A 25538-nucleotide genomic window follows, 5' to 3' on the forward strand; every position below is an offset into this window, starting at 1 on the left:
GCAGCAAATCGAGACTGCTTCGTTTTCATTGCTTCTTATACTTTTATTTTTCGCACGAAAACATGCACGTGACTGAATCCAAGGTATTTTTGACCACAGACCATGCTCTGCGGTATTGCAAATAAAATAAGGCGATTCATCGAAAGCCCCGATTCGCCCCGTTGAGTCGTCCGGTCCTTGCCCGAAACGATTTTATCAAATTCGATCAAGTAATATTCAGAATTACCCGACAGTTGAGATAACTACAAAAATTGACGGAATAAATAAATTTAATAGCTCGAAATTATAAAAGCAGCTCGAGTCCACGTCGTTTGTCCTTTCATAGGCAGATTTTTCATAATAATTTTCGAGCGCTTTCACCGTTATTTTCCGGCAAAAAACGCAAGGAAACGATTCTCACCCCTGCATGGCCGGCAGTGGACACCACCTCCGAGAACCCTCCAAAAAAAGAGGCTCCCGCTGTCGAGATCCTCCTCGGAGTAAGCCGTAGCAGCGGCGGCGTTCGAGGCGCAACACTCCTGGCGAGTTACGTCTTGGGACAAAAGTTCCTTGCAGCGTCCGTTACTGATGGACGACCAACATATGCCGCCTGAAAAATGAAAAAATGATTTCAAAATCATAATGAGGAATAAAATTTAATTAATCCTGAGGTCGCAATGAACCAGTGGAATTTTTATTTTTACTTTACAAGACCGAGAGGTGTCTTAAAAACTATTTTTTATTCGTGGTTTTGAATTTTTGCGCTAAAACGCCAGCCGCCATGCTGCATGTTTCGGTCTGTGACGTCACTCCGTTAGTGAACAATACGACTGCGAGAGGGCAAGTAACAAGCAGATTCGTGAAAATAACGAGTTATAACATATATCGTTGGTGTCTCGTGGCTTAATGCAATAATACAAGTGTAAAAACGCCATAAAAATTGTGGATTCATCGCCACCGTCGACGTATTTATCGTTGGTAGATTCGTACTTTCTGCTTTCACAAAACCGCCTTCCACGGTGCGATTTTGCATAAAATAAATGATAAAAGTCCAAAAACGTGATTATAATTTGTGAAATTTCAAAATAACACAGAGCACACGATAAAAATCCAGATTGTTTACTATCGAAGTGACGTTCCAATCCAACATGGCGGATGGCGTTTTAGACATTTGAAAAAGAGACGAAAAAAGACGATTTTAAAAATTGAGTCATAAAATTGACGTGCGTTTTTATGAATAAATGTTGACTAGTCTCGTTTACTTTTTACGAAATCTATCATAAACATGGATTTTTATATTTTTCCTTACATGCCGTAAAATAGCCTATTATTCGTTTCGAGCTCGTTCCATTTTATCGAGAGGAATATAAAATTAAATAGCCTGTTTATAAATTCGCTTCGTTTGCAGCCCCTTTCACTGTGTTTTAATTGTTCCATGAATTTCTGCATTATTAAGTGGATATTGCAAAAGAATGAGGCTCTTGGCGCGAATCCGCGAGGTTTACAAGTTCCTACCCGGCGGCGGCGGATAAACGAATGTTCGTTTTTCTCTGCAACCGTCAAATTCGTAAGAATCTGGTTCGCTCGACGCGTACGTCTCTCGTTATGGCCAAAAGGAATATGCTTTTTGCTGGCACTCTCGGATTCTCGTTTCTTTTATCCTCCGCGGTTGCAAGTTTGAGCTCTCATTTTTCCTTTCTACCTTCTGCATATTCACGATTTATTGTCCGATGAATAAAAGACCGGAAAATGGGAATTTCATAGGGTTTCACGGCCCGGAGTCGAGTCTTTTTGGTTACCAGAAGAAAAGGTGAGTTTGCTAAAGGACTTGAGCCAGGAATACGTGTCTCCGGGGGTCGACGGCGACGCGCCGGTCGCCCGGAGCCGTCGCACATTTTTGCGTCCCTCCCCCCGCTCTTTTTGTCCTCGCATAAAAATATTTTCTCAAATCTCATCCTTTTGCTTTCCTCCGCAGCGCAAGGAGTTCCCATCCGCGCGTCGGAGCTATGCATGGTGCGCGGAGCTCGCAGCCCTCGGCATCCGTGTCTTGCATTCCACGTGGCATGCGACACTGTCCACGAGGCCCTGGCGCGGTGGACCGAACGCGCCGCCTTGTCAGCCTCCCGCGCCTCTCCCTTTCAACTTTATTTCGTTTAATAAGCCGCAGCAGCCTCGGGGCGCCTCGTTCGATCCTCCGTTCACGCGTGGCACACGCGGAAACGCTTCCACAAGTTTCGCGGAGCTTCGGCAGGAACTATGGAGTCGTCCGTCGCCCGCGATTTCAAATTTTCCTCGGAGTTGACGCTACTCCGAAATCGTTTCGGCTTCGTCGAGTCGTCCGCAAAATAGATCGCGATCGATGAGAAGACGCGCAAGCGAAAGTGTCTCGAGCGTGAGAGCCGCAATTGTCAAGAATTTGGGACGCGCGCGATCGAAGTTGTTAACTGTTGCGCGAAAACGATCGCGAGAATGCCGTTGCTCTTGCGAGCGCGCGTTGCGTCTTACGCCGCTCGCGTTTACGCTTAATTAACGCGTCCGCGATCGCCTGCTCGCGCGGCAGACGTAGAAAGAACGCGTGCGGTGCGCGCTCAAGCGATTAGCGCATTGGAAAAGTAGAACAAGGTCCTGGCCTACGCACCGCACACTTCGCCAGACAGAAAAACGCACGCCGCGTTGATGCGATTACGACTCGCGGCCGGCTCGTATTATAAGACTCGTATACAGAAGGATAAATGCCTCTCGAAACACGTACCGACTTATGCGTCCTCCGCTGCAACTCACTTCGGAGCCTTCTTTCTAGCTCGACCTTCTTTTATTCTCCGCTTGTTTATCATTTCATTTTCTTTGCTACTATTTCTCATGCTCAACTGCGGCACGTTCCGCTAACCATTCGACACTTTCTGACATCATATACGAACAACGCGAATAATCGACGATCGAGCAGGCTCGATGCTGTCGATTCCGCAAAATTCTCGACTATTGTACCCGCTCGATGAGATACGCCATAATTATACGTGAGTTTTTCCACTTTTGCTCGCTCCTCTATTTGATGCTACTCGGAGAAAACGAGGCCAATAATTCTAGACGAAAGTACTATAGGAATACAGTATTTCGGGGACAGTACATAATCGATTTCGGAGACGTACTTAATTGCAGCATTAAGGAGGGTGGATCGCGACGACACAATGTTGCCATGCTAAATCATGTTAAAAATATTAATAACTTCAAAATTATAAGAATTTCATTAAACTTGGTAAATGTATTCTTTTAAAATATATACAAGACAATATAAATTTTTTAAGATCTTAGCACGTTTACATATAAACAGTTATATACATCTCGTGCATGAGAACTTCGATTTAACGCTCAATTATTTGATAACCATGTGGTAAAAAAATTTTTTAAATTGTATTTGTATACTTGATACCAAAGAATGTTATTAGTAAATTTTATCAAATTCTCATTATTTTGATTTCGTGCTTCTTAATTCAAAGAGCAGTAATAAGAATTGTTCTATCCACCGTAGTAAAAAGACCATACACCCAAAACTTTTATTCAAAAGACTCGAGAGTGTTTTTTTTCTATAAGCATAGTAAAAAATCTTTTCAGTCACATCAAATGTTTATATTGTAAAGCAGGCTCGGGCAACCGTGAAAAAAACAATACGTATGGTAAAATATCTCACGTATTCGGCGCATATTCGTGTATTTATCACAGAATTTGCTATGCTGACAGTCAAAATTTGTGGTTTACAATAAATTTTCACTTATCAGAAAGCGCTGGTCTGACACGATGAATAACACTGGAAAATAAAACGAAATATACTTCTCACGTGAATTTTGCTTTTTGCTATCGACATAAAGCTGTTCATCATTGAAGGGACGAAAAATAGGAAAATTCAAAAAACACTGTGCTGTTTGTAATAGGTGCGGGTAAAAACTTTGTAAATTCTTGAAAAATAGTATTTTCCTCACTATACAAAACGAATCCGTTTTCTCCGTGTACAGTCGATTATCCTGGCATATTTTAAATTTCGAGTTTCGATGTTTTTTAGTTACTCTCGAGCCGAACAATCGGAATCGGTGGTGAACGAAGTCGAACGCGGCGGACATGAGGCATGAAAATTTTGTGGATTTGTTGGTCGGGACTGGGTAAAAAAGAAAAAGGAAGAAAAAAGAATGTGAATAAATTTGGGGATCTCCGCGTAGCCGGTGAACAGTTGACTCGCGGCCGGTTCGCTTTGCCACTGACCTCCCTTAACTCTCGCGTCCACCAGCTCGTGGAGCGACGCCGCTCAATTCGCTCTCTCGCTCTCGTATCTCTCGTAGTATGTGTATAGCATAAGCATTTGGTGAATGTTCTTTTGGTCAGCGATGTTCCGTGGGAGCATAAAGCCGCGAGCGCAGGCTCCTTTCATCCGTTATTTTTCAACATTTCATTCTCCTCTCGCGCGGTGGTGGGCGAGCATCAATGGACTTTTATATAAACGTCGAAAGGAGGATCGAAGCGAGCGCTTGATCGGCGTCGATTATCGGAGCTCGAGGCGACGTACTTTTCGTGCTGCTTCATTTTTATCCGCGATTTGTCACATTTATATTGATGGAAAATTAAACAAAGTAGCGCGTAGAAACTCCGATGAAAAAACGGGGGAAAATCTGCACGAGCTGCGAATACTTTGGGTCTGCAGGACCCGATACGAGGAAGGCAGCGGAGGGGGCTTCGTTGCGAAGCTGATTACCCACGAGACGGGAATATTAGCAGAGAAAATGAAGGGCAGGACCGCATAATAAACGCAACCACAGTTGGACCGAAACCGCAAAGCACTTCGAACTCGAACAAAGTACGAGAGTAAAACCGATGATATGGTAGCGGGACGCGAGTTGCCGCCAGTCCGGCGACGTTTCCCCCCAGCAGTGTTCGAGAGCCGCCCGGGGAGAGACTTGCCTGTCAAACATCCGTCCGCGTTTTTTCGTAGCTTTCTTTCGCTCGCGTGGAAGCTTCTCTGAATGAACACAAAAAAATGAGTGGCCGCCGGCAATCACGGAGCTTGTCGCATCGCAGACACGACGAACGCTCCGTACAGAGGCCGTGCAGGACTCGCGAAGCCAAGCGAACCGGTGGCAGGCCCCGCAGGCTTCGCGGGAAGGAACTCTCGGAAGGCAAGATTCATCGGACGTGCACGTAACGCGCAGCGCGCAGTGGGGTGCGATTCGGCGTGTGTTTGGGCTGCAACGATTGGGGAACGGGCCCAGGCAAAAGCCGCACTTCCGTCAGAAGAGTCAGTGGGTATTACGGAATACGAGGAGATCGACAAGACCTGATGTATATAATTATTGGAGAATCCTTCCCTTCTGTACGTGGGATGGAAACGAGGAGTAAAGAAATTTTCTACAATGTTGCACCGCCACGTTCGGTACCTCCATTAGCTGTGGTAATGCGGTAATCTTTTCGCTCCTGCTGCCGTACTTATTTCGCTGTAAGAGTTCTCTTCTCTTACCCAAATTATATATTTGATGACCGACAGGCAAGGTACGAGATATGTTAAGGACGAATGAGGTTTTTATTATTCTTCCTCTGCCTCTGCCCTCGCTCGGATTTCGTTGCAGCCCGAAAATCTACGGGATAAATATATGGAAAAAGGGGGTGGGTTCGCGCAGCGCGGAGACAAAGAGGAACGGAGGTAAACTCTCGGGCGTGATGGAGGAACCAGTTTGCGGGTCAGCGGCTCCGTTCCCTCGCCCCCGAGGAACGAGCAACGAGCGACGGAGTTGATCCGCGCCGTTTGCCCTGCACGGGGCAACGGAGGCTCCTACCGAGGCGAAGACGGACGCGCGGTGAAAGCGCGACGAGAGGAAAACGATCGAGCGGGAGGCGAACGAGAAACGAGGTTTTAGGCTTGTGACGATTTACTATTATTTTATTTTCAGAAATAAATTCACTTATTAGTTTATTATAAATTTTGCAAAAATTCCTTAACTCTAGTAACAAAAGTAAATATTTGTTTTTTCTTTATGCTCAAATTTAACAATGTCTTTGGTCGGATATATTAGAGCGTAGTTCGAAAAACGGTGATGTAAAGAATTCTTGACCTGTGGTTATTCTTGATGTGTTATCGATGCTGTAGTCGTCGTCGCTTCCACCAATTCCCGCGATTGGAGATTGTAGTACAGGTAGGATGCGTCCAGATTGTCCCTTTTAATAAGCAACTGCTCCTTTGACGGATCTTCGTCGTCGCGTCGATCCTCGGAGAGGTGCCTCGATGTAGATTTCGTCGGGTGCGGTAAGCAGCGACTCTATTCCGGATGTTCCAAAGGAGCCCGAACCAGGGCCATGTTATTTGTCGACGGTCAAACGAATTGTGTCTTGTGCCTCAATTTTCGGGTTTCCCTTTCTCTCCCTCTTTCAGCACGGCGGACTACTACCTTCGAGAACTCATTTGTGATAGCAGCGATTAATTTTTGGCACTCGCTTCCATCCCGCATTATCACCCTTCACTCCCTTACCGTCTTCAAATGCGCATTACGTGATTACTTATTTTCTCTAGAATATATTGAATCCGCTGCATAACCAATGCCTATCACATGCTATTACACGCTATATTTTCTGTATTCTTCGCAATGTTCTTGCTCTAATTTGTATACCATCGTATCCCTTTAAATATTCTTATATCTACAAGGTCATTCCATTGTCTTCATCTGTATTTCTAGTTATATTTTAACTGTATTGTTACTTTAAGTTAGTTTTAGTTTTACTTTGTACTTTATTATATAGCTATAAAACTCCCAGCTCAGATGTATTGTAACTGGGCTGGGTTCTTTTCAATGTGCCTAACAGTTCACTAAGGCAATAAACATCATCATCATCATCATCTTTCCTTTCTACGGACTGATATGCTTTATCGTTACAAGCTTTGAGGGGGTGCGGGGGAAGCCGCCGAAGAGCAACGGCACCGGGGACCGTCGTCGAAGGCAGCGGGCACTTCGACCCTGGCGAGGTGCATCGCCTCGAGCTCCTTTTTATCACTTTTCAGCACAAAAGCTCGACGATCGTTTCCATTGCGTGTTCTCCCTCAATCGATCGTTCGTGAAAACTCTGGAAAATGTGCTTTGAGGCTTCCCACGTGGTCATTCGGAGCTTTCTCTCCGTCGATCCAAATCCCCGGTGACCTACACTCGCTAGAATTCATTATACCGCGTATGACTAACTCGCAGTATGAATTGACAATGACAATTCCCACGTTAGACAACGCGTACGAAGAATTTTGCGGAAACGCGGGCCGTTTGCCCGCAAACTCGGTGAGAACGAGCCGCACACACTCGCGTATAGACGCGCACATGTGCCCAGAGCCAAGTGCGTTTGACCCAGAAAAGCTCTCTCGCGATCGAGGATGGGGAGTCGCGCGTCAAAGACCCTCGTGTTTTCTCTCTCGTCATCGCGCGGTTACTGTGCGAGGGTCGAACGCCGCGACGGCAGGAGGCCCGCGTAAAAGGTCACACTTTCCGTTGGCTTCACGCCCACGGCAGAGGGCGAGCGCATGGGACGGCTCAGCGTCCCGACGAGCCCCCGAATCCTCTCCGTCTCGTTTTTTTTCCCAAAAATTAAGTTCTTTTCGAGCTCTGCAACTCCCAGATTTGCTATTGAATTTTGTGCGAGAATATTCAATGGGAAATCTCGAAGCCTGCGATCCGGGGCTCTGCTCCCCGGCTCAGGGGCGCTCGCGCAACAATCATTGACGAAGTCTCGAACTTCTCGAGCTCAAAGGTCAACCCTCTCGAGAGTATTTTCCTCGCAGACACACACTTTTTGCGCTCTCAAATCTTTCCACTTAAAACGAAAGCGCGCGCGGCTCCTCTCGCCGCAATTTATATATTTGGTGCGCGCAACAACACTCCATTCAATGCTAATTTACCGGGAAGAGGAGAACATCGGAAAAAATCGAGGACATCGGCCTCCGACGCACGGTAGGAGAAGAAGCCAGAGACGGAAAGAGACTGAGGATCCCGGGGGCGGGAGGGAGAGAGGAGGGAGGCAGATGGAGAGGAATGAGAGAGGGAGAAGAAGAAAGAGAGGAAAAGAGCAAAGAATTCACCATACCATCGCAAGCACCGTGCCACTTGTTGCACCAGAAAGATACGATACGGTGCGTGCAATTCTCAGCACGGTCGAAAGCGCCTCTGAGATTTCAATGTTTTCAAATGTTTTTTTTTTCTTCTTTTTTTCCCCATTTTGAGGAAAAAGGAATAAAGATTTTGTAAATTATCGTACTTGAGTTATTCTTTCGGCTTGCGGATCACGCGGTTGTTTCGATGTTTGTTTCGTTTTTTTTATAATTTATGGGGTTATGGAGCGCGTGAGAAATCACGAGACGAGTTGACGACTATTCTCCCTCCTTGGGACCTCGAAATGCGTTAACGATGCGTCGCTTCGTGTCTCCTAGCATACTACTATTATGAGCACGGACTTTCCTATCTGCGCTGCTCTGATTCATTCAGTTAGACGCGCGGATTTGCGACTCATTAAACGTGCCATTCGTGACTTGACACTGCCTTAACTATCTTCGCACACTTGTTTATGTGTCGGTTTCAGGCGCTCAAACTCGACTGCATTGTTTTGCTTTTTAATGAAGAAACTACGGAAAACTCGATCGACCTTGCGCGGACGCGAGGTTCTCGAGTTCACTCGAATTCGAAACTTCGTTGCGCGGTGCTCGTTCGAAGCCGCTGATCGAAAGCATCCCATTCGTTGAGGCATTAAAAAAACGTTTTGCGAGAGCAATTTGAGGGGCCATCGAAAGAACGAAATACTCGAATAACAAATATCTGCAGCTCGTTTTTGTCAAACCTTTATGGACGAAAGAAAAGTGTTGCGTAACGTGTAACGAAGCGGAATTTGGAAATTTTGTCGAAGCCTCCGAATCGTTTTGATCGTCATCGTCTTTTGGGAGATCCGAAAGAAAATTTAGCTCGAAATTCTTCCATACTTTGATCGATCGAGCGCAGGCAAAATGCAATTAAAATGTAAAACGCACGCGATCGATGAATCGAGCGGAAAACGGGAATTTGCGAGAGTAATAATGCGAGAGAAACTGGCGCGGCGAATTACCTGTAGCAGATTGGGCTTGGAGCAAGAGGCCGATGAGCGGTGTCAAGAGGAAGATCTTGTAGCGGGGTGCTCGAGTACCCCGTCGCGCGCCCGTCATCTCAGGCGCCCTGCGCCAGGTGCCCCGAGGTTTTTTTGCCTCCGGGTCTTCCGCCGTTGATTCTGCTACTATTATTTCTCCTCCGAGGCTCGATCTTCTCGTTATTATTCCCGTTTGAACTCCAACTAGAAACGTCACTCGTCCAACGTATCCTCGTGCTTCATATTTCATCTGAGTAATCGCACGACACTGCGATATATTTTCGTTTGAAACCTTTTTATCGAACGAATATTTCGCCGATGAGGACGAGCTCCGTTTCACGATATTATCGCTCGGGAAAGCATTTGTCTCGGAGACGATTTCCCAGCGGATTTTCGAGGAAGCACGTATCGAAGACTCCGATTAAAAACGTCACGTGGCTCGTGGGGCTTGCACGAAAAACGAATTTTGCCCCTCGAACTTTAACCGCGATCCTCGCTCTCGGTCATTTTTTCTAATTTTTCCTTTTCCTCAATCTCACAGTTAGAAAAGCGATTGGACGATCTCGAGTACTGCAGAACGTTTCGAATGAAAATGAAGCTCGTGAACTCCAGTTTTATCGGGTCACGATTTCTTGCAGTTGGCAGCGTCAAAAAAATGAGCAACGAACGTAACTTTTTCTCTGCGCCCTCAGAATATTCCCGCTGCACTTCTCGTCACTCGTCAATCATCGAAAGTTCACGCAGTTTTGTCACGATCGTTCGTTGACGAATTAGCGAGCATGACACGAGCGCAGGTTCGAACGGAAGATATTGGAACAGCGTGGAATCAGTGAAAACGGTTGTTCCTGGGCGGACGCGAAGGGCAAGTGGTGTCGTCGAGCAAGAGGAGGACGATCTTGAGCGACGTTTTCGCAACACTACGATCAGTAACACCTGCGCTTATTCGACACGACATTTTTCCGGCACAGCAGGTTTTCGGGCTGAGCAACCGCGCGACAAACTCCCGCGGAATTTCAGTGACTCAGTTTTCTTCAACGAAAAGCGATAGATACAAAAAGGAAGAAGATGAGCGAGAGCAAGCGATGCAATCGTGGCAGTGACGGAGACGAGCCTGACGGTGGATATTTTTAACGCATTTCTCTCTTTCTGGCTCTGCTTTTCGCGGGATGTTGAGCTGCTCGGGCTTCTAGACCGGGGATTCACGATCTATCTCTGTTTCCGCCTCTTCTCGTATTTCCGTTCGTATAATTGATTCTTATTCACTCGCGCCTTTACAAAATGGGATAAATGCGACGAATTTAGTTCCGGTTTAATCGCAATCGGGCTTTCGGCCTCTCTGCTTTTTCTGTGAAACGACAATTCGTGGAGCGATCGAGCACTCGACGCGACGAGTCCGCTGTCACAATGTCGGTGATCGTTGTAAATAATCTTCAATAATATCGTTAATAATCGAAAAATAGAATGTTCCCGGTTTCTGTGACGCTGAGTTTTGACACGACGAACGAGGAAGAGAGTTAGGAAAGTTTTGAAAACGCACAGGCACACACGCACACGCGCACCGATCGGGAGGGCTTTTCGATAAAAATGTTATTTATAAATGTTCTTTCCGGTAGAGGTATCTCTCGTGGGTATTCGGTAAAAGCGGTCCGTATGCACGAGAGTCGAACGACGTTCGCCGATAATCACCCGCGCACACGAGGAATCGGTCGGTCCTCCGCCACCCCACCTCGAAAAATCTCTTCTCCCACTATAATCCTCCTCCTCTGGGTCTGCTCTCCGGCAGGCCAGGGCAGCAGCAGCCAGCAAGCGAGCAAGCGAGCACACACGGTGAGAGCACCGTTGGCGATGGTGTGTGCCGCCGCGGCGCGTCGTCGTCCACCACCTCCACCTTCCACTCTTCCACGCGAATGAGTGTACGAGAGAGAAAGAGGGAGAGAGAGAGAGAGAGAGAGAGCGTGGAAAGAGCACGGGCGCCCCTTCCCGGTGCCTCGCGTTTGCTCACACTCTCTTTTTATATACTTCTATTGCTCCGTCTCTCTCTTTCTCTTTTTCCCAAGCGCACTGTATCTTCCTCTCTTTTATCCTCTCTTTCTCCGGGGATTCGCGGCGAGTAGAGACCCTTCCCGATTCGCTCGTCTCAATAAACACGGCCACGCGTTTGCGATCTCTCTTATATATCGGGGCGCGCGAGTGCCACTATATCGCGACTATGATCCTCTGAGATATTTCGGCTGGCGGAAAACCGTAGCGGTCTTAGGTTCGTTCTACTCGCTCGAATCTCGTGGATTCGTTCTGTTTCTTCTTCTGCTCTGGCGACGCGGTCTCGATGACAATCAGGCTTCGATGTATCCTCGTCTTTCGCACTTTGGATCCTCGCGGTGGACGAATCTTGTCAAACACGGTTGGAGCCTCCTCGATTTTCCTCTCTTCTTCGATAGATCGAGCCTCCCGGCTCTCCGTCTCGAAACCGACTGACTTTTCGCGCCTCTTTCCCGCGCTCCTTTCCGCAGCCTTTCGTGGCCTAGTACGGAATGAAGCGAGTCGCCGGAGTAGTGGCGGACCGCGCTCGTGCTGGCGTCGATCCTCGTGGCCGCCCGGCGTCCTCCGCGGGATTATCGTGCCGGGCGTCGTGTCGCTCGGGAGACGCGCTTTTTCCCTCCTCCTTCTCCGCCTCCGTCTCTATACATACGTACGTACAGATGACTCGCCTCTGTCCGCGACGATGCCGACAGAAATCTTCACCCCAGCTGCCTCAATTTTACTCTCAATTCCCTCTTTTTATCCTCACTGTTTTGTCGTCCCGTCGTCGTTGTACGCGGTCGATCTCATCGATCGCGCTCCCGCGTTCGCTCAAATTATTCTCGAGACCCCGAAGAATAATCGCGAGATAAACTTTCGACCGATGCACTCCAGCCTCGTTTTTCGTTTCCATCCTTCGAGGCTCGACTTCCCCGGGGGACAGTGGGCTCTGTTTCTTCCCGTTAGTATTTGAAAGATTGCGAGAAAGCGCGCGGCGCATTCAGCGAATGGATTAACCTGCGTAGAATGTGCGATTTGTGACGAAAAACTTGAATTTTTCGTTCAAGCGACATGAGGATCGTCTTCGAAGGAAAATGGTTGTTGATTTTCGGTAGTAATTCACAGAAATCGATGACTTGACGCGTGGAAGCGGACAAAAGTTTAGTCGAGCATTAAAAAGATGAAATACGCGTGGCCTGTTCGCACATCCGGTGACAGCCTTGGTTCGCAGCTTGGTCTATAACTCGGTCGTTTTTTTCGAGGGGGTCTATTGTCGACTGGAGAGAAATGGGAAAATCCGTTGAGGCTGGGATGCTTCGCGGAGTTTGAAAAAAATCGAAGGCGAGAGAGAGAGAGAGAGAGAAGGCAGTGCCACCTGTCGAATGGCATTGAAAAAAATAGAATGCGACCGCAGAAGATTCGCCCATTCTTGATTGCCGCACGGGGTCCTGCACAGTGCCTATCGCTTTCCTCCCCTTTGCCGTCTTTCCTACCGCGAGATCCAGTCTGATGCTCGTCTCGAGGCGGCGTATTCTCGAGACTATGAATGACGGGAGTCGTGCGCGAAACGCGTTACAATTTATAAGACTCTCTCTCCCTTCTGCTCTTCTCTCCGTTTGGTCTGCCTTCCTACACTGGTGAGTGGTTAGCACCGTAAGGGGCGCGCGTCGCACTAGGACTTCGCTGTCTCTACCGAAGCGTATACGTGTGTGCTGCGACGCATACACCGAGGTGACGGAGCCTGGATCGAAAGCAGAGAAAAAGGTGGAGCGAGCGAGAGAGAAGGAAAGGAACACGGAGAGGGAGAAAAAAGAGCCAAACTTCCGGAGATGGCGAGAGAGAGAGAGAGAGAGCGAGAGGAAGATCAGCCCACGGAGGGGGAGGACAAAACCGTAGACTCTTGTAGAATGTAGATCAGAGAGACGGAGGGCTCGGAAGGGGAGAGTTGTGAACGAAGACGCGAGAGATACGACACAGCATAAGCTACTCCGCGCCTGTACAGGGAATAAACTTGCGATACAAAAAGAAAGAGAGAGAGACGCGAAGCGTCATTCGAGAGAGTCCCCACAAGTGAATCTATTCTGTATATGGCCGGGCTGTCTGTCTGGCTCACCCGTCGCAACCCAGTCAGTCAATGGACATGATTCACTGCTGATGCTGCTTCTCGCCGTAGCTGCCTGTGTCTTGGTGCACTGCGATCGCGAGCGTGTACGCATTCGAGCCTCTCCTATGCGTGTATGACGACTTTCGCTGATTCCTTCTGCTCTTGTATATACAAACCGCGACGTAAACGCGACGAAGACGACGGTGTAAGAGACGCGGGCTGAGTAAAAAGAGAGATTACGAATACGTGAGACCAGCGAAGGAAAAAGGCTGAAGAATATAGAGACAGAAACGACTAAGGGAGAGTGAGAACCCGCGAGAGGGAAAATAATTCAAGGGAAAATGTGAAAGAGGGATAAAGAGAAGGGGGAAAAAATGTAACAAGTTAAAGAACCGTCGACGCAGCTCGCTGCAATATTTTCTGATCTACACCAAAGACCCGTTCATTTTTCGGCGTCAAGAACGAATTGCGGGGTCTTCTGAATAGCCACGAATTCACGGCGAATAACTTCCATTTTGGGGACAATTATAAAACCCTTTCTTGCAATGATTCCTGTTGAATGCCCGATTAAATTAGTAAACAATGGATAGTAATGCGGAGTCTTTGGCTCTGCCCGATGGAAATCGAGTCTGCGAGGGCGTGAGTTTCATAATTCAACAAACTCGTCATAAGAGATGCGAGTTTAAGTAAGAAAGCTAATCTCCATCGGCGTGGAGCGACGAGAGGCTGCTTCCCGAGGCGAGTATTTTTCCATCTTCGAAAAGACGAATCTCTAGTTGTAAAAGCTCGGCGCGCTGGAGAGAATTTTGTTATTATTTTTAGTGCGAGCGGAGCGAGGGTGACTCTTATTGCCTGGTGATTGCGATCACCCTCGTGCGGATGCGGGCGCGCACCAGAGAAGGCTCATTCCGCGGCTGAGCCGCGGATGAGAGCACAGAGAGGGCCGCTGGAGGGCCACGCAAGCAGAACGAGCGAGCACCGAGAGAAAGAGAGAGACACAAGAGCGCGCATCTCCTCGCGATCCTCTCTCGGATGTGCTCTCCGCTGCGGGCGAAGAAAGAAGTCGGAGAGCAAAGAGAAGAGGAAGAGAAAGGAGGACGGAGAAGGAGCGCAGGACGAGAGAGATGATGCGCCTTTCACGTACAGTCGCAGGAAGGAAGAGGAGGAGCTCCGATGACTCGGATTGATGGTGGCATGCCGCCACGGGGAACGAGAACCGACGAGCCGCCAGCCCCTCTGTATACGTATATAGATCACCGCGATGCTGGTGCATCTCGCGGGTCCTGCGCGAGCGAGCCGGCACACGGAGGGAGACGCGAGAGGAGAGAAAACTCTCGGCAAAAAAGTGTTCCTTCCTTCAAACGTAATCTCTCGTCTTCAATTGCCTTCCGCGGAACCGGTGCGAGAGTAGCGCCCGGGAAGGAGGATATTTTTATGTCCGTGCATGCGTATTTCGATGCATATTCGTATGTTGCCAGGGATACGGTAGCAGGAGCTCGTGGTCCTTGCGCCGCTGAATTCGTTACCGCCCGTAAACCTTTCTCGAATGTTTTTACTATTTTTCGATTCTCTGCTGTGCGATAACGAAAATGCGACGTCCAGAATCTGAAAAAGATGCTGAAGCGGTCTCTGAAAATTGGAATTTCATGGGTTTTGTTTGCCGAATGGGAGCGTTGCTGGGAACTCGGAAAACTTGAGGTTCGCGAACAGTCCATGTGCTTGGGGGAAATCGACTCGATCTTTTTGTTGAATGAGCGTTCCACGAGAAGCGCGTCGTCGGTCCGAGTACTTTGGCGGTGGAACGCGTACTTTTATTATGAATCAAAATCGACTGTTGGCTCGCGCTTTTTGTCAAAACGATTGAAATCCCTCGGTCCGTTTACCGATCCCAGGACACAGGGCTTGACCGCTTTCGCCTGTCGTTTTCGAAGCGAATGCCTCGCAGTTGCCGATGAAGCGAAACAGTCTCGAGGAGTCACGGAAATAAACGTTTACCGAATAACCTTCGTACCGCTCAAGAAAATATGCTCGCTCAGCTGGTCCAGCGCGAGCGTACGATCGATGCTGCAACAGCGCTTTGATGACCAGCGCGAGCACGAGAGAACGAGAGCAAACGAGTGCAAATGCGTCGCAGTTATAATGAGCGAGTTAACAGCGACTCTTCTTTCGCGCGCGGTACGTGTGCGCATTCAAGGGGAAAACGCGATTCCTCTCTCGTGCATGTCGTTCGGCGATACGACGAGAATGCGCGATTCGCTCCGAGATCTCAGTCGCAACGAGCACCAAGATCGCACGCGAAAACTCGCTGCTGCACGTTACGTCATCTCATTACGAACGATCTTCGTCGCGCTCAACGAGACGTCGAGATTCTTCGCTCAATTGACAATTGAAAAATTCGCTTTTCCCGTCTCGCGAGCGAAAAACTTCTACGACGCATTTGTTTTACGCGCAGTTTTTCCAAGAATCGTCATAACCGCGCATGTCTCGAGTCATTGTAGAACTTGGGGTAGCCGTCGTGCAGTCTTCTTCGCCTCTGCGATTAAGCGCACAATCGTTGTTATTATTCTCCCAAATTCCGGATACGGATCCCGGGAAATTCACGAAACATCGAAAATCCGTGATTCGTATTTAATAGTTTCGTATTTTCCTTTTTACCGCACTGAATTTTGCTCGATAACTAAATCTTAAGCAGTCGCTTCGTTCACGAGTGGACTTTGTGTTCGCGAACGCTTGAGGTGCTCGCGATGCAGCTCAAGAATACAAAAATTTTAGACATTTCACCAATTTCTCCAGTCCGATTGACCAATTTTAGATACTTCACGAAAGACACGAGTGACATTCGGATATCGATACGTCGTTCGACGAAAGAATGTCACAGACCTAAATTTCGCCTGTCCTAAATAGCGAATATTTCTATGTATTTATCCCAAATATTCGTACAAAAGTCTCAGCGTGTGCATTTTTGCAATTCTAAGAGGAATCGATGAGAAAATAAGGCCGAAAATCCCAAGATTCCGGGGCCCCTTATTCGAAGAAAATTGAGCGGGCAACCATCGTTTAATTTATGCCCTCGTGATTTTATGTCACAGCCGCGCGGACGAAAAAATCATTATTAATATTCATTAAAAAGCACTTATTTGAACGTGACGAAAATTTTCGTCGAGTTCCTTCGATATAATCATCGTTCGCGTCGCCATCGGATTCGTTGTAATTGTACGACGCGCGTTTAAAAAAACGGTCTGGCCACCGCAGCCAAATCGGCCTCGTGCATGCTTGCTCAATTTTTGGCTCGTCCACCCTGAGCTACGAGATCGAAGGTTTCCTGCGATTAAACACAAAACGAATATACGAAAGGTTTGATAATCGTTAAAAAATGAGGGTTTAGGTAATAAAAATATAAAATGTTGGTGATTTTGCTGCTCGGATATAAATATAACGAGCCGCTTTTCAGACAACGTGCCCTTACGTTCTCGTATTCATTGAGTGTCCCGCACTGCATATATGTCCTCGTATTGCAAAGTAGTACGACGAATGAAAAAGCCACAAGTTGCTCGGGGCACAAGGAAGGTGTTATATTATATACTCGGGATGGAAAACATTCCCATCGTATATGTAAGCTGTGCACTTGCACACGCGAGTGAGTCCGCAAAAAGTAAATTAACATTGAGAACAGGTTTAAATCGTACGCGATTTACGTGTGTAATGGGCGTAGCGCGAAGAGTTACGCACCTGGGATATCAAATGCACCCAGCTGGTGGCGGTTGCACGATCGTCACCGCTTCCACACTCCGCGAGAGCCCCTCTCGCGAGTCGTTTCGCGGTTTACGGAATAAGGAAAATAGTATGCGACGGAGCTCCCATGAAATAGATCTCGGTCTCTAGTTTTTCTCCCACTCGCTCTCACGCGGTCCCTGCGCTCGCGCCCGCACCTCGGCCTCCTTTTATTCCATTTTTCGAGCCTCCATTCAAACCATTTTGAGATTCTTATATACTTTTTATACGCATTCGATCCGAGACCGTGGGCTTTTTAATTGCGAATCATGAAATTGTGCGCGGCTCAAACTTTTCCATTATTTTCGACACATTTTTCCGGATAACGTCAACTTTCTCGGATTCAGTGTTCCGGCGAACCTCGCAACTGTTGGCTTCTCAAAATTCATTCATTCTCTTCAAAATTCACCAATTGCGATACTTGTATATTCGAGATCTTGAAATTCTACTATGCTCAACTGTAAAATAAGCAACTGACAAAAATTTTCATCTCGAAACGACACGAAAATTCTCTATTTTTTTCTCTCCGTGCATGCTTTAAATTTTCATCGAATCATTTCATTATTTAATATCTTTTTAATCAAAATTCGCTCAGTGTCCATTTTTGACATAGCCCGGCGCGTTATTTACTGCGGACTGTGCTGGTTCCCCAAAATTAGCGTTATTTGACAAACTCTGTATCGATTATTATTGAAATATCGACATGGTCCGACGTCGCTATAAAAACACAGTAATTTTTCGTCTCTCCGTGTGCGTTTATCCGTCTGTTTCCTGGATAACGAAGCTCTGCGCGAATATGAGCAAGCTCCCGCTTCTTTTTCAAGAGTAAAAATACGAGCGAGGCTCCGAGAGGGGAACGCGGGGAGGGGAATAAAAATATAGCAAGCGTCTGAGGTTGGTGGTCGTGTGCGTTTCTCGTTCGTTTTCTTCATCAATGGAAGAACTGGACCACGTGCCGATATTGAGGGTCGAGGGGGCCACACATATACACACACGTCCACAGCGGCCGTGCAGGGGTCCGAGGATAACGCAGGCAGGGCGGGGGCTCGGAGGGGGTTGACGTTGAAACGTCGTACCCCCGAAAAGCGAAGGGACGGGGGAATGGATGCACGTTTTTGTCGCAATCAGGCCCATTTGGGCGGGCATTGGTCGCCTTAGGACACGAGACACTCGACGTCCGGAATACTAACCGCGTTGCCGCGAAAGAGACTGTGTGGACGGGCGTACAACGCGATGATCCATCGGAGCAGAGCGAGGCCCTGGCAAAACTTCTTTCGAAAGTTTGCTCTCCTCTTCGAAGCTTTGTACGGACTCGGGTAGGACGCGAGGACGAGTCGCGGCCGATTTATCAGATCGAGTTAGTCCATGTATTGAATTATAAATTCCAGTGCTCCTGCGGACACGCGCGTTGGTGTTAACGCTGGCTGATGATGTCCGCATATATTATTATAAAACTCACGGACCGGTCTCATTGCCGAAGCCTCAAATTGCTCGTCGCGTATATCATCGCTCGCGAACAAGATTTACAGGATGCCTCAAAACCTCCAGCCAAAATGTCCCGCCAATTTATGGGGCTCTCGTTTATGCCATATTTTTCGCGGCGCGCACGTCTCTGCTAATTTGATTCTTTATGGCCTCGCGGCAGCTTAATGTGTTTATAATTGTCGTCGAAGTCGATGTTATCGAACGTCGTTTTCGAACGGTGGGACGGGTTCGGACCTTCGACGAGGGAGGGGGGGGGGGGGAGGCACAGATTTCCATGAGTTAAACAGCCGAATCTTTAATAAACGTGAAGACTTTCGTTTGGCTCGGAATCCGAACCGATCGCACGATTCTGTTGAATTTGCGGTTCACGGCGTCGAGCCCCTCGGCGAAAATCGAGGCTGAATTTGCCCGTTTACACGTCGTTATTCTCCCCCCGGTTCGCAAAACTCGGTAGAAAAAATCATCGTTGGAGCTTATCTCGCGGCTGAACAAAACAAAAGAAATATTTCTCGCGCCAAGCCTCTCTCGCTCGACTCGCGGCTGAGGGCATAGAATAAATATCGTTCACGGCCCACCAAGCGCTGTTGGTGCACAAACGGCCAACTTTCACCGCTCACGGGGCGCAACCCGCCAGCCCCCTCGGCCCTCGCCATCCCCCTCACACCCCGGATCGCGTATAAACTATTGTAATGCAGGAAAACACATCAATTATCATAACTCTTCATTAGCTACCGCGTTTACACGCACGAAAGAACGAGAGCCGAAACGAGATCGATAAACCATCGAGACTCGAATTGCGGCGATACGGCGTAACGGGACGCGCGATAAGCATCGCACATATCTTCGAATACCCGCGAGTATCTTTGCTCCCGCATCGATTCAACCTACGAAACAATCGCCTAATAAAATTTCATTCGAGTTTGCGCCCTCGGATTCGTCCCATTATTGGACGAGTCGCCGCGCATTTCCTCGGGGACTTTGGAGACATTTTAGTCCGAGCAAAAGGTGTATGATGGGTGCAAAAGAATTTGAAAAAGTGTTGCGGGGCATCGGCTTCGAGGATCTTTGTTAGACGAAAACTTCAGTAAGAATTTCCTCGCCGATAGGACACCAATAATCGCGATAGTTCGAAAGGAGGAAAGAAGGTGAAGCGACTCCGAGAGTGAATCGTCTGGAAGCGCATCGCGCGCGCGCGCGACCATTCGCAGGGAATCACACAAACAGCGACGTCGCGTCGATCTGTATGAGTGGCTCCATTCATCCAGCCTCCCGAAGCTGACCACTTAATATGGTAGCTCGTCGTCTCAGATGGATGGAAGCTCGTCTCGTTGTCGCGTCGCCGATCGACTATTGGGAGGATCTGCTCGGAGAGAGAGAGAGAGAGAAATTGCAAAAAGTAAGTTGGGGTGGTGTGCGTATCGAGAATTTGTTGAGAGGCGCGCGCGTGCGATCGAGTACGTGAGTCGAATAGTGATGGAAGGGAGTGCAAAAATCGTGGCGACCGATGCGGGTGCAATCGTTGCTTTTTCCTTCTTATCTCGGTGGACCAGGATGAATGCGTGCTGGCAGGTCATATACGTGGCGGGTCATATACACACGGGAAAAAAGGATCTCGCTTTCAAGGTTGTTGCGAGCGAGAGCCGTCATTGAGGTAGCGCGACGCGCGATCCACCGATTTGGGCAATTGCAGGAAGAGAACCGGATATGGACCGGGGCGACTGGCTCCCCTCTCGCCTCTTTCTCTTTCCTTCTTTATTTATTTTTTCGACCTCGTGTGCGCGCTGCCTGCGTGCTCTGCGTTTTTCCCATCGCGCGCTCTGCCCGCGCTTCAAACTTTTGGTCATGCATCTGGCCAAGTAATTACTTGGTATCTCTCTCGATGCGCAACCACGAAAGAGTCGCCACGTCGCCCGCTTTCTGTCAGCGAGGAAAAAAGCCGTCCCGGGCATCGCCAAACTTTGCACCGTCGCGACCGCGTGTCGCAGCATGTGCATGGGATGACATCCGGTCCCGCCGCCGATCACTCCGTCGTTAATCACCTATGCGCCCCCCTCCTTAACGTCGTCTTGTGGTTAACCGACGTTCGATGCCCTTTTGCTCTCGAACGCGTACCGAACAAACAGACATAAAACGAAACGCTCGACGGAGCTGAAGCACTCGCAATCTTTACCTTATACACCTCCAACTGTCACCGAGACGATATTATTTTCGGACTCCTCCGCCCTTGGAGAACAGCCTCGATTCAGGGACAAGACAATGGAAATTCGATCGAGCAGCTCAATTATGATTCGAGCCTTCGTTAATGGACTTGAAGCAACGAACCGAAGGCATCGAACTTTGGAAAATGTCTATAATGATAAAATTGTCGACATTCTTAAATCTTAAATCGACATTCTTTCGAGGTCGACGGGGAGGAAAAATTCGTTATTTCGAGTCATTTCGTTAAATAACGAGACCCACGTTTCCGTCGATTCGCGCAGATTCGTCATGAAAGATCGGCAAGAACGAAGCTCGCGTTGCGAAGCCTCGCGAAGCGAAGGGATTGAGGCAATATTTGGATCCATCAGCTTGAAATATTCAGTATAAACCTTGTGAAGCCGCAAATGAAAAAATAGTGTTTCGTCGTCATCGAAACGCGTCACTCGCATCCGAAATAGATAGAAAAAGCGTAATGGGATGACACGTGATCTCACGCGGTTGCGTATAACGGAAGTGGCTAATGCGCGGCGTTAACCGGAAGTGGTCAGCGCGGATGTTGAAGAAACAGATCGCGATAAGTTGAATGGGGTTCGTGGTCTATAATAGCGGACTGGACAGGGAGACTGGCTCCTTCTAACACATGCCTAGACACTCGGCAGGGATTTCGCTGCAGGAGTTTCTTCCAGTCGTCGCCCCGCGTGTGTTTTCTTTTCGTTTGTTTCTTTCGATCGTTGGATCCGTGGCATTCCTTGCATCCTCTATACCCAATTATACTCTCTCGATGGAGTGTGCTCGCACAGTTAGTACGTATAAATGCGCGCGCGGGAGCCGAGGAGCACGAGAAAGAGTTTCCGAGTGCGCACATCCTGCTGGTCGTCTTCGTCGTCGCTTCGTCCTCGAGGATTTACACGGCGCACGTGCTCACCTCTCGGAGCGAGCGGCGGTGGGTATTCTGCCTATCTTGTATCTCGCGTAACGAGACAACGGAACTCTTTATAAGGGCACATGCAGGGGGGAACTGCGCTCTGGCTCGAGCGACGTATACGAGCATACAGGGTGTCCCCTGCTGCGCCGCGGACTCTTGCGCCGAATCGAGTTTTATCGTTGTCGCGGAGGTTCGAGGCGTGTGCGATCGCCCGACAGCCGCTGCGCCGTCACCCCGTAGACGCGAGCGAAATCCGGAGGCTCTGATTCTCAGGGGATCGCGAGGATCCTCCCGATAACCTCTGCTGTAACGACATGCGACTATGAGAAAGTATGAGATTTCAAATGAGCGTGATCCCGCGCAACTCGAGCAAAGGAGCAGCGCGAGTGGAGACAGAAATGTGCGTATTTTTCGACTCCTCGTCGCCGGGGATGCGACGGGTCGTCCTCGGAGTTATGAGACTGCTGCTGACGATCGAGGGATTACCGACGAGTGCAACTGTCCCCTTGATGCACGTCCTGGCTGTTGTGCACCAGGACAAAAGAGAGTAGCCGATAACCCGGAGCGATCCACGCGAGTCAACCTCTCCTCGAGCTCGTCCTCGTCCTCCTCTCCTGCTCTCTCTCTCCCCCTCTCCGCTGTCGTCGTCTCGCTTCTTCCTCACGAAAGGAGACTATCGTTCTCGCGAATCTTGAGTCACGCGCGCGCGCTCGCTCGCATCAAGTCGTCTTATTCGTACACAAGAGAAGCTTGTAGAGTGCCCTGGATCCAACGTCTCGTGGCGCGCGGCTCGTCCTCATCTCGCCCGCCTCCCCCATCCCTCGCTCGCTCCGCCTCGCTCTCTTTTTACTCCCTTGGGCTTATCCAGATGAACCCTGCGATCCGCGAACCAGAGTGAAATAAACGTCGATATAATTAAGCAATTCGTAAGCCGATCCTATCGCTACGGACTCCGTGGACTCTTGTTTCAAGAGCTCTGCCAATATATACATGCGCTTGTATCTGCTCCTTATTACCCATACGAGTGTGTGTGCATGTGCTCGATTCTTTGCTTACAATGAGAGTAACAATACGCTTCGCTCTCTTCTTTCGCTTCTGCAGCCCCGCGTTCTATCGGGCTCCGAGCACTTAAACTCTATCGAAACACACGGAATAAATGTTCTCTTGGTACAGTTATTTAAATTAGTGCGCTTACCTTTGACAGTCGCATGCTGCGAGGGGATTTTAAAAGGGCTTTGAGATACGTCAGCCAGTCGAATCCTCGGCCGGGCTCAGTCAGGCGCGACGAGAGCCCAAAAATGTAATCTTAAGCTTGCAACTTTGTACGATCCACGGGGATTTACGGTGTAACGAAATTGACTCGGGAGAGATTTCGCGTGATCGTAAGCCTGGGGAAAAAAAGTTGGGACAAGTGCATCGATGCTGACTTCGTTTTCTGACCATATCACGAAAAATGGAAAATAGTTGGATGAAAAAATTGTTAAACGAATCGAAAATCGTTTCGACGCGCTCGAAAAAATTTGACAAATCATGAAAAAAGATTGTATTTAGAAAAATAAAGACCTGCCGCACATTTTCCATTTTTCGAATCGCAACGTCGGTCCCATTTCTGCGGGACTTGAGGGGAGGGAGCAAACCTCAAGTAAAAGGTCGATTTTCCAAAGGAGAACCTTCGACTCCTGGCAAGCCCGAGTTTTTCGACAGCCGAGAAGCGATCGAGCCGCTTCGGTGCAAGTCGTCCGATCGGTTCTCCTCGCCGAGAGGAAAATTGTCAAGGCTAATGCACATAAATTCGACAATTCGATTTATTCGAGTGTACGAAATAAAAGCCGAAAGAGGGCGAGGGGAAGGACGGAAGAAGGGAGGGAGCGTTTGCGGGACGAGAGGCGCATGAAACATTGATTTTAAGCTAGTGTGACGTTCCATCTGATATGCAACATTGCGCAGGCTTATCTGGCATGCATAATGCATAACGACATGACCAATACGTAGCGTACACAGCGTCGCTATATTCCGCAGGGCATTAAGTGTATTCGTAACCATATTTTACGTACACATACGCGTGCGAATGCATTTGAGCCTACGTATGCACGTGCGAGTATACAAACTCAAACTCACCGCTAAGACGTACGTGTAAGGTCGAGACGAGCGCGCGCGCGCTCCTCTCGCCTCCTTCCTCCTCCGGAGGCCCGGTGTACGAGTATTTTTATTTTACAGCCTTTTTTCCAACGTCCCGACGAATTATTTGACAGCGTCAAGGGTGTACGCGGAAGGGCCAGAGAGGGGCGAGGGTCTCTCCGTCTGTTTTCTCTCGCTCGCTCTCTCTCTCCCAAAAAGTATATCGCGAGCAAAAAGGCAAAAAGATTGTTAAGTCGCGCGCATCACGACATGGCGAAGCTCAATCGACTAAATTATAAGAATAAAATATACTCGGGACCATTCCCGGATGCTTTTACACCGGTACGCGCGCCTATACGTCCAGATATACATTAATAAGTCGCGGCTCGTGTATCCCGCAACACACGTGTGCGCCGCGTTTACGTTGTACATGTCATAAAATATTTGTAATGCTACATAGAGAGGCCGTTAAAAGAGAAACTGCCCTTCGTGCGTAACTGCAATATCCTGGGCCGAGTTGCGAGCATTTCGCTAAGCGTTCTTACACACCGGTGAGTTAAGAGGGCAGCTACAATGCGCGAGAGAGGAGAAGCACGAGAGCTCCCTCGTCCTGATCATCCGGCGTTGTCACAGGTAACGAGAGTATACGACGAGGAGATCGAGCATCCCTCTCTCTTCCTCTTTCTCTTTCTGCATTCCCTTGGCCGTCCTAGTGCAGCGGTGCTGCGCCCGCTTTTCTGTGTCTTCGCGTGTATACCCCCGAGCTCGCGCGTCCCTGTGCAATACGTTTGTGCTGCGTCTCTGACTGAAAAGCGCTCGATGACGAGCCTCGTACTGCGCCGAGCTCGTGTGTGCGTGTGCAGTTTACTTTTCGCTGTTCAATGTGAGCGTGTGCCCCGAGAATGATCAGAAAAGAAGGAGAGAAGTCGCCACGCTCGTCGTGTTGTCGTCGACCAAACGTTCCGGGACCAAGGGCACGCCTGACAATATTTTAAGCTCCCCCGACGCGGTGCGCCGTTTTTTCCTCCGCTATTTCTCTTTCACTCTCAGCTTTTTTCATAATCGATTTTTTGTTTCCCCTGCTTCGGTAATTCCCTCCTTTTTGCATTGGCATTTTGTTAACTCCCTTTTCTCTTGGGCTGTCCCCGCGCGCGCACATTGCAACGCGCGATGTGCAGCCGCAGCAGTCTGACTGCTCTCTGCGGCTGTGGCCACGGGGCTCATTCGCTTCGCTCACTCCTCAGCCTCAACCTCCTCCTTCTCCTCCTCCTCCTCCTCCTCTCTCGCTCCCTTACCTTCCTCCGCGCGGGTACCGAGAAATGCACCAATGTGGCCAAGCAAACGAGCCACCGAAAAGGATTCCCATTGCAACGTCATAACTGGCAAAACGATATTTCGAGAAGTATACCTGTGCGTGGCGGAATTCTATATATACCGTGGCGCGGTAACGTAATGAGGGTTAATACGCTTCGCTGTTTCATTTTTATTTTCTACACTTTTGAAACTCGCCTCTACTCTCGCACTCGCGCCCGCCGCGCCTCGAGACGCCGAGACTTCGCTTGTTCCATCGACCCTTTGCACCGTGTCTCTTAATTTACATTAAAAACAGCGGACACGTACGCTGCGAACAAAGTAACTTAATATAGGGAAGCTCTCGGCGCGTCCCCGCGTTGTCAGTTCCGTCGAGCTCTTCCGTGGGCTTTTTTCGATTCGCTACTACTGTCGGCCCGAGATGGGCTTTTGGGCATTGAACATTTGGCCAATTCCGAGAGCGCTCACGGAGCCGCTGCTGCGCGGTCAACGAGAAGAGGCCAAGAG

At 48.8% G+C, this 25538-nt stretch overlaps 1 protein-coding gene across 2 annotated transcripts in view; it reads right to left on the reverse strand.

Moving 5' to 3' along the window:
- Nucleotides 1–11683, reverse strand: part of LOC122412157 (follistatin-A) — a 44256-nt gene extending 32573 nt beyond the window's left edge. Inside the window, exons 1-2 of one of the 2 annotated variants that reach the window (XM_043421503.1) lie at nucleotides 9082–11683; nucleotides 401–589 (exon numbers count right to left, since the gene is read on the reverse strand). In XM_043421503.1, the coding sequence (XP_043277438.1) occupies nucleotides 401–589; nucleotides 9082–9349 (457 nt within the window). In that variant the 5' untranslated portion in view covers nucleotides 9350–11683. The remainder of the gene's footprint in view (nucleotides 1–400; nucleotides 590–9081) is intronic. The other variant, XM_043421502.1, reaches the window with a different exon arrangement.
- Nucleotides 11684–25538: the final 13855 nt, after the last annotated feature.

This window comes from Venturia canescens, chromosome 6 (genome assembly GCF_019457755.1).
Source record: "Venturia canescens isolate UGA chromosome 6, ASM1945775v1, whole genome shotgun sequence".
Taxonomy (NCBI): domain Eukaryota; kingdom Metazoa; phylum Arthropoda; class Insecta; order Hymenoptera; family Ichneumonidae; genus Venturia; species Venturia canescens.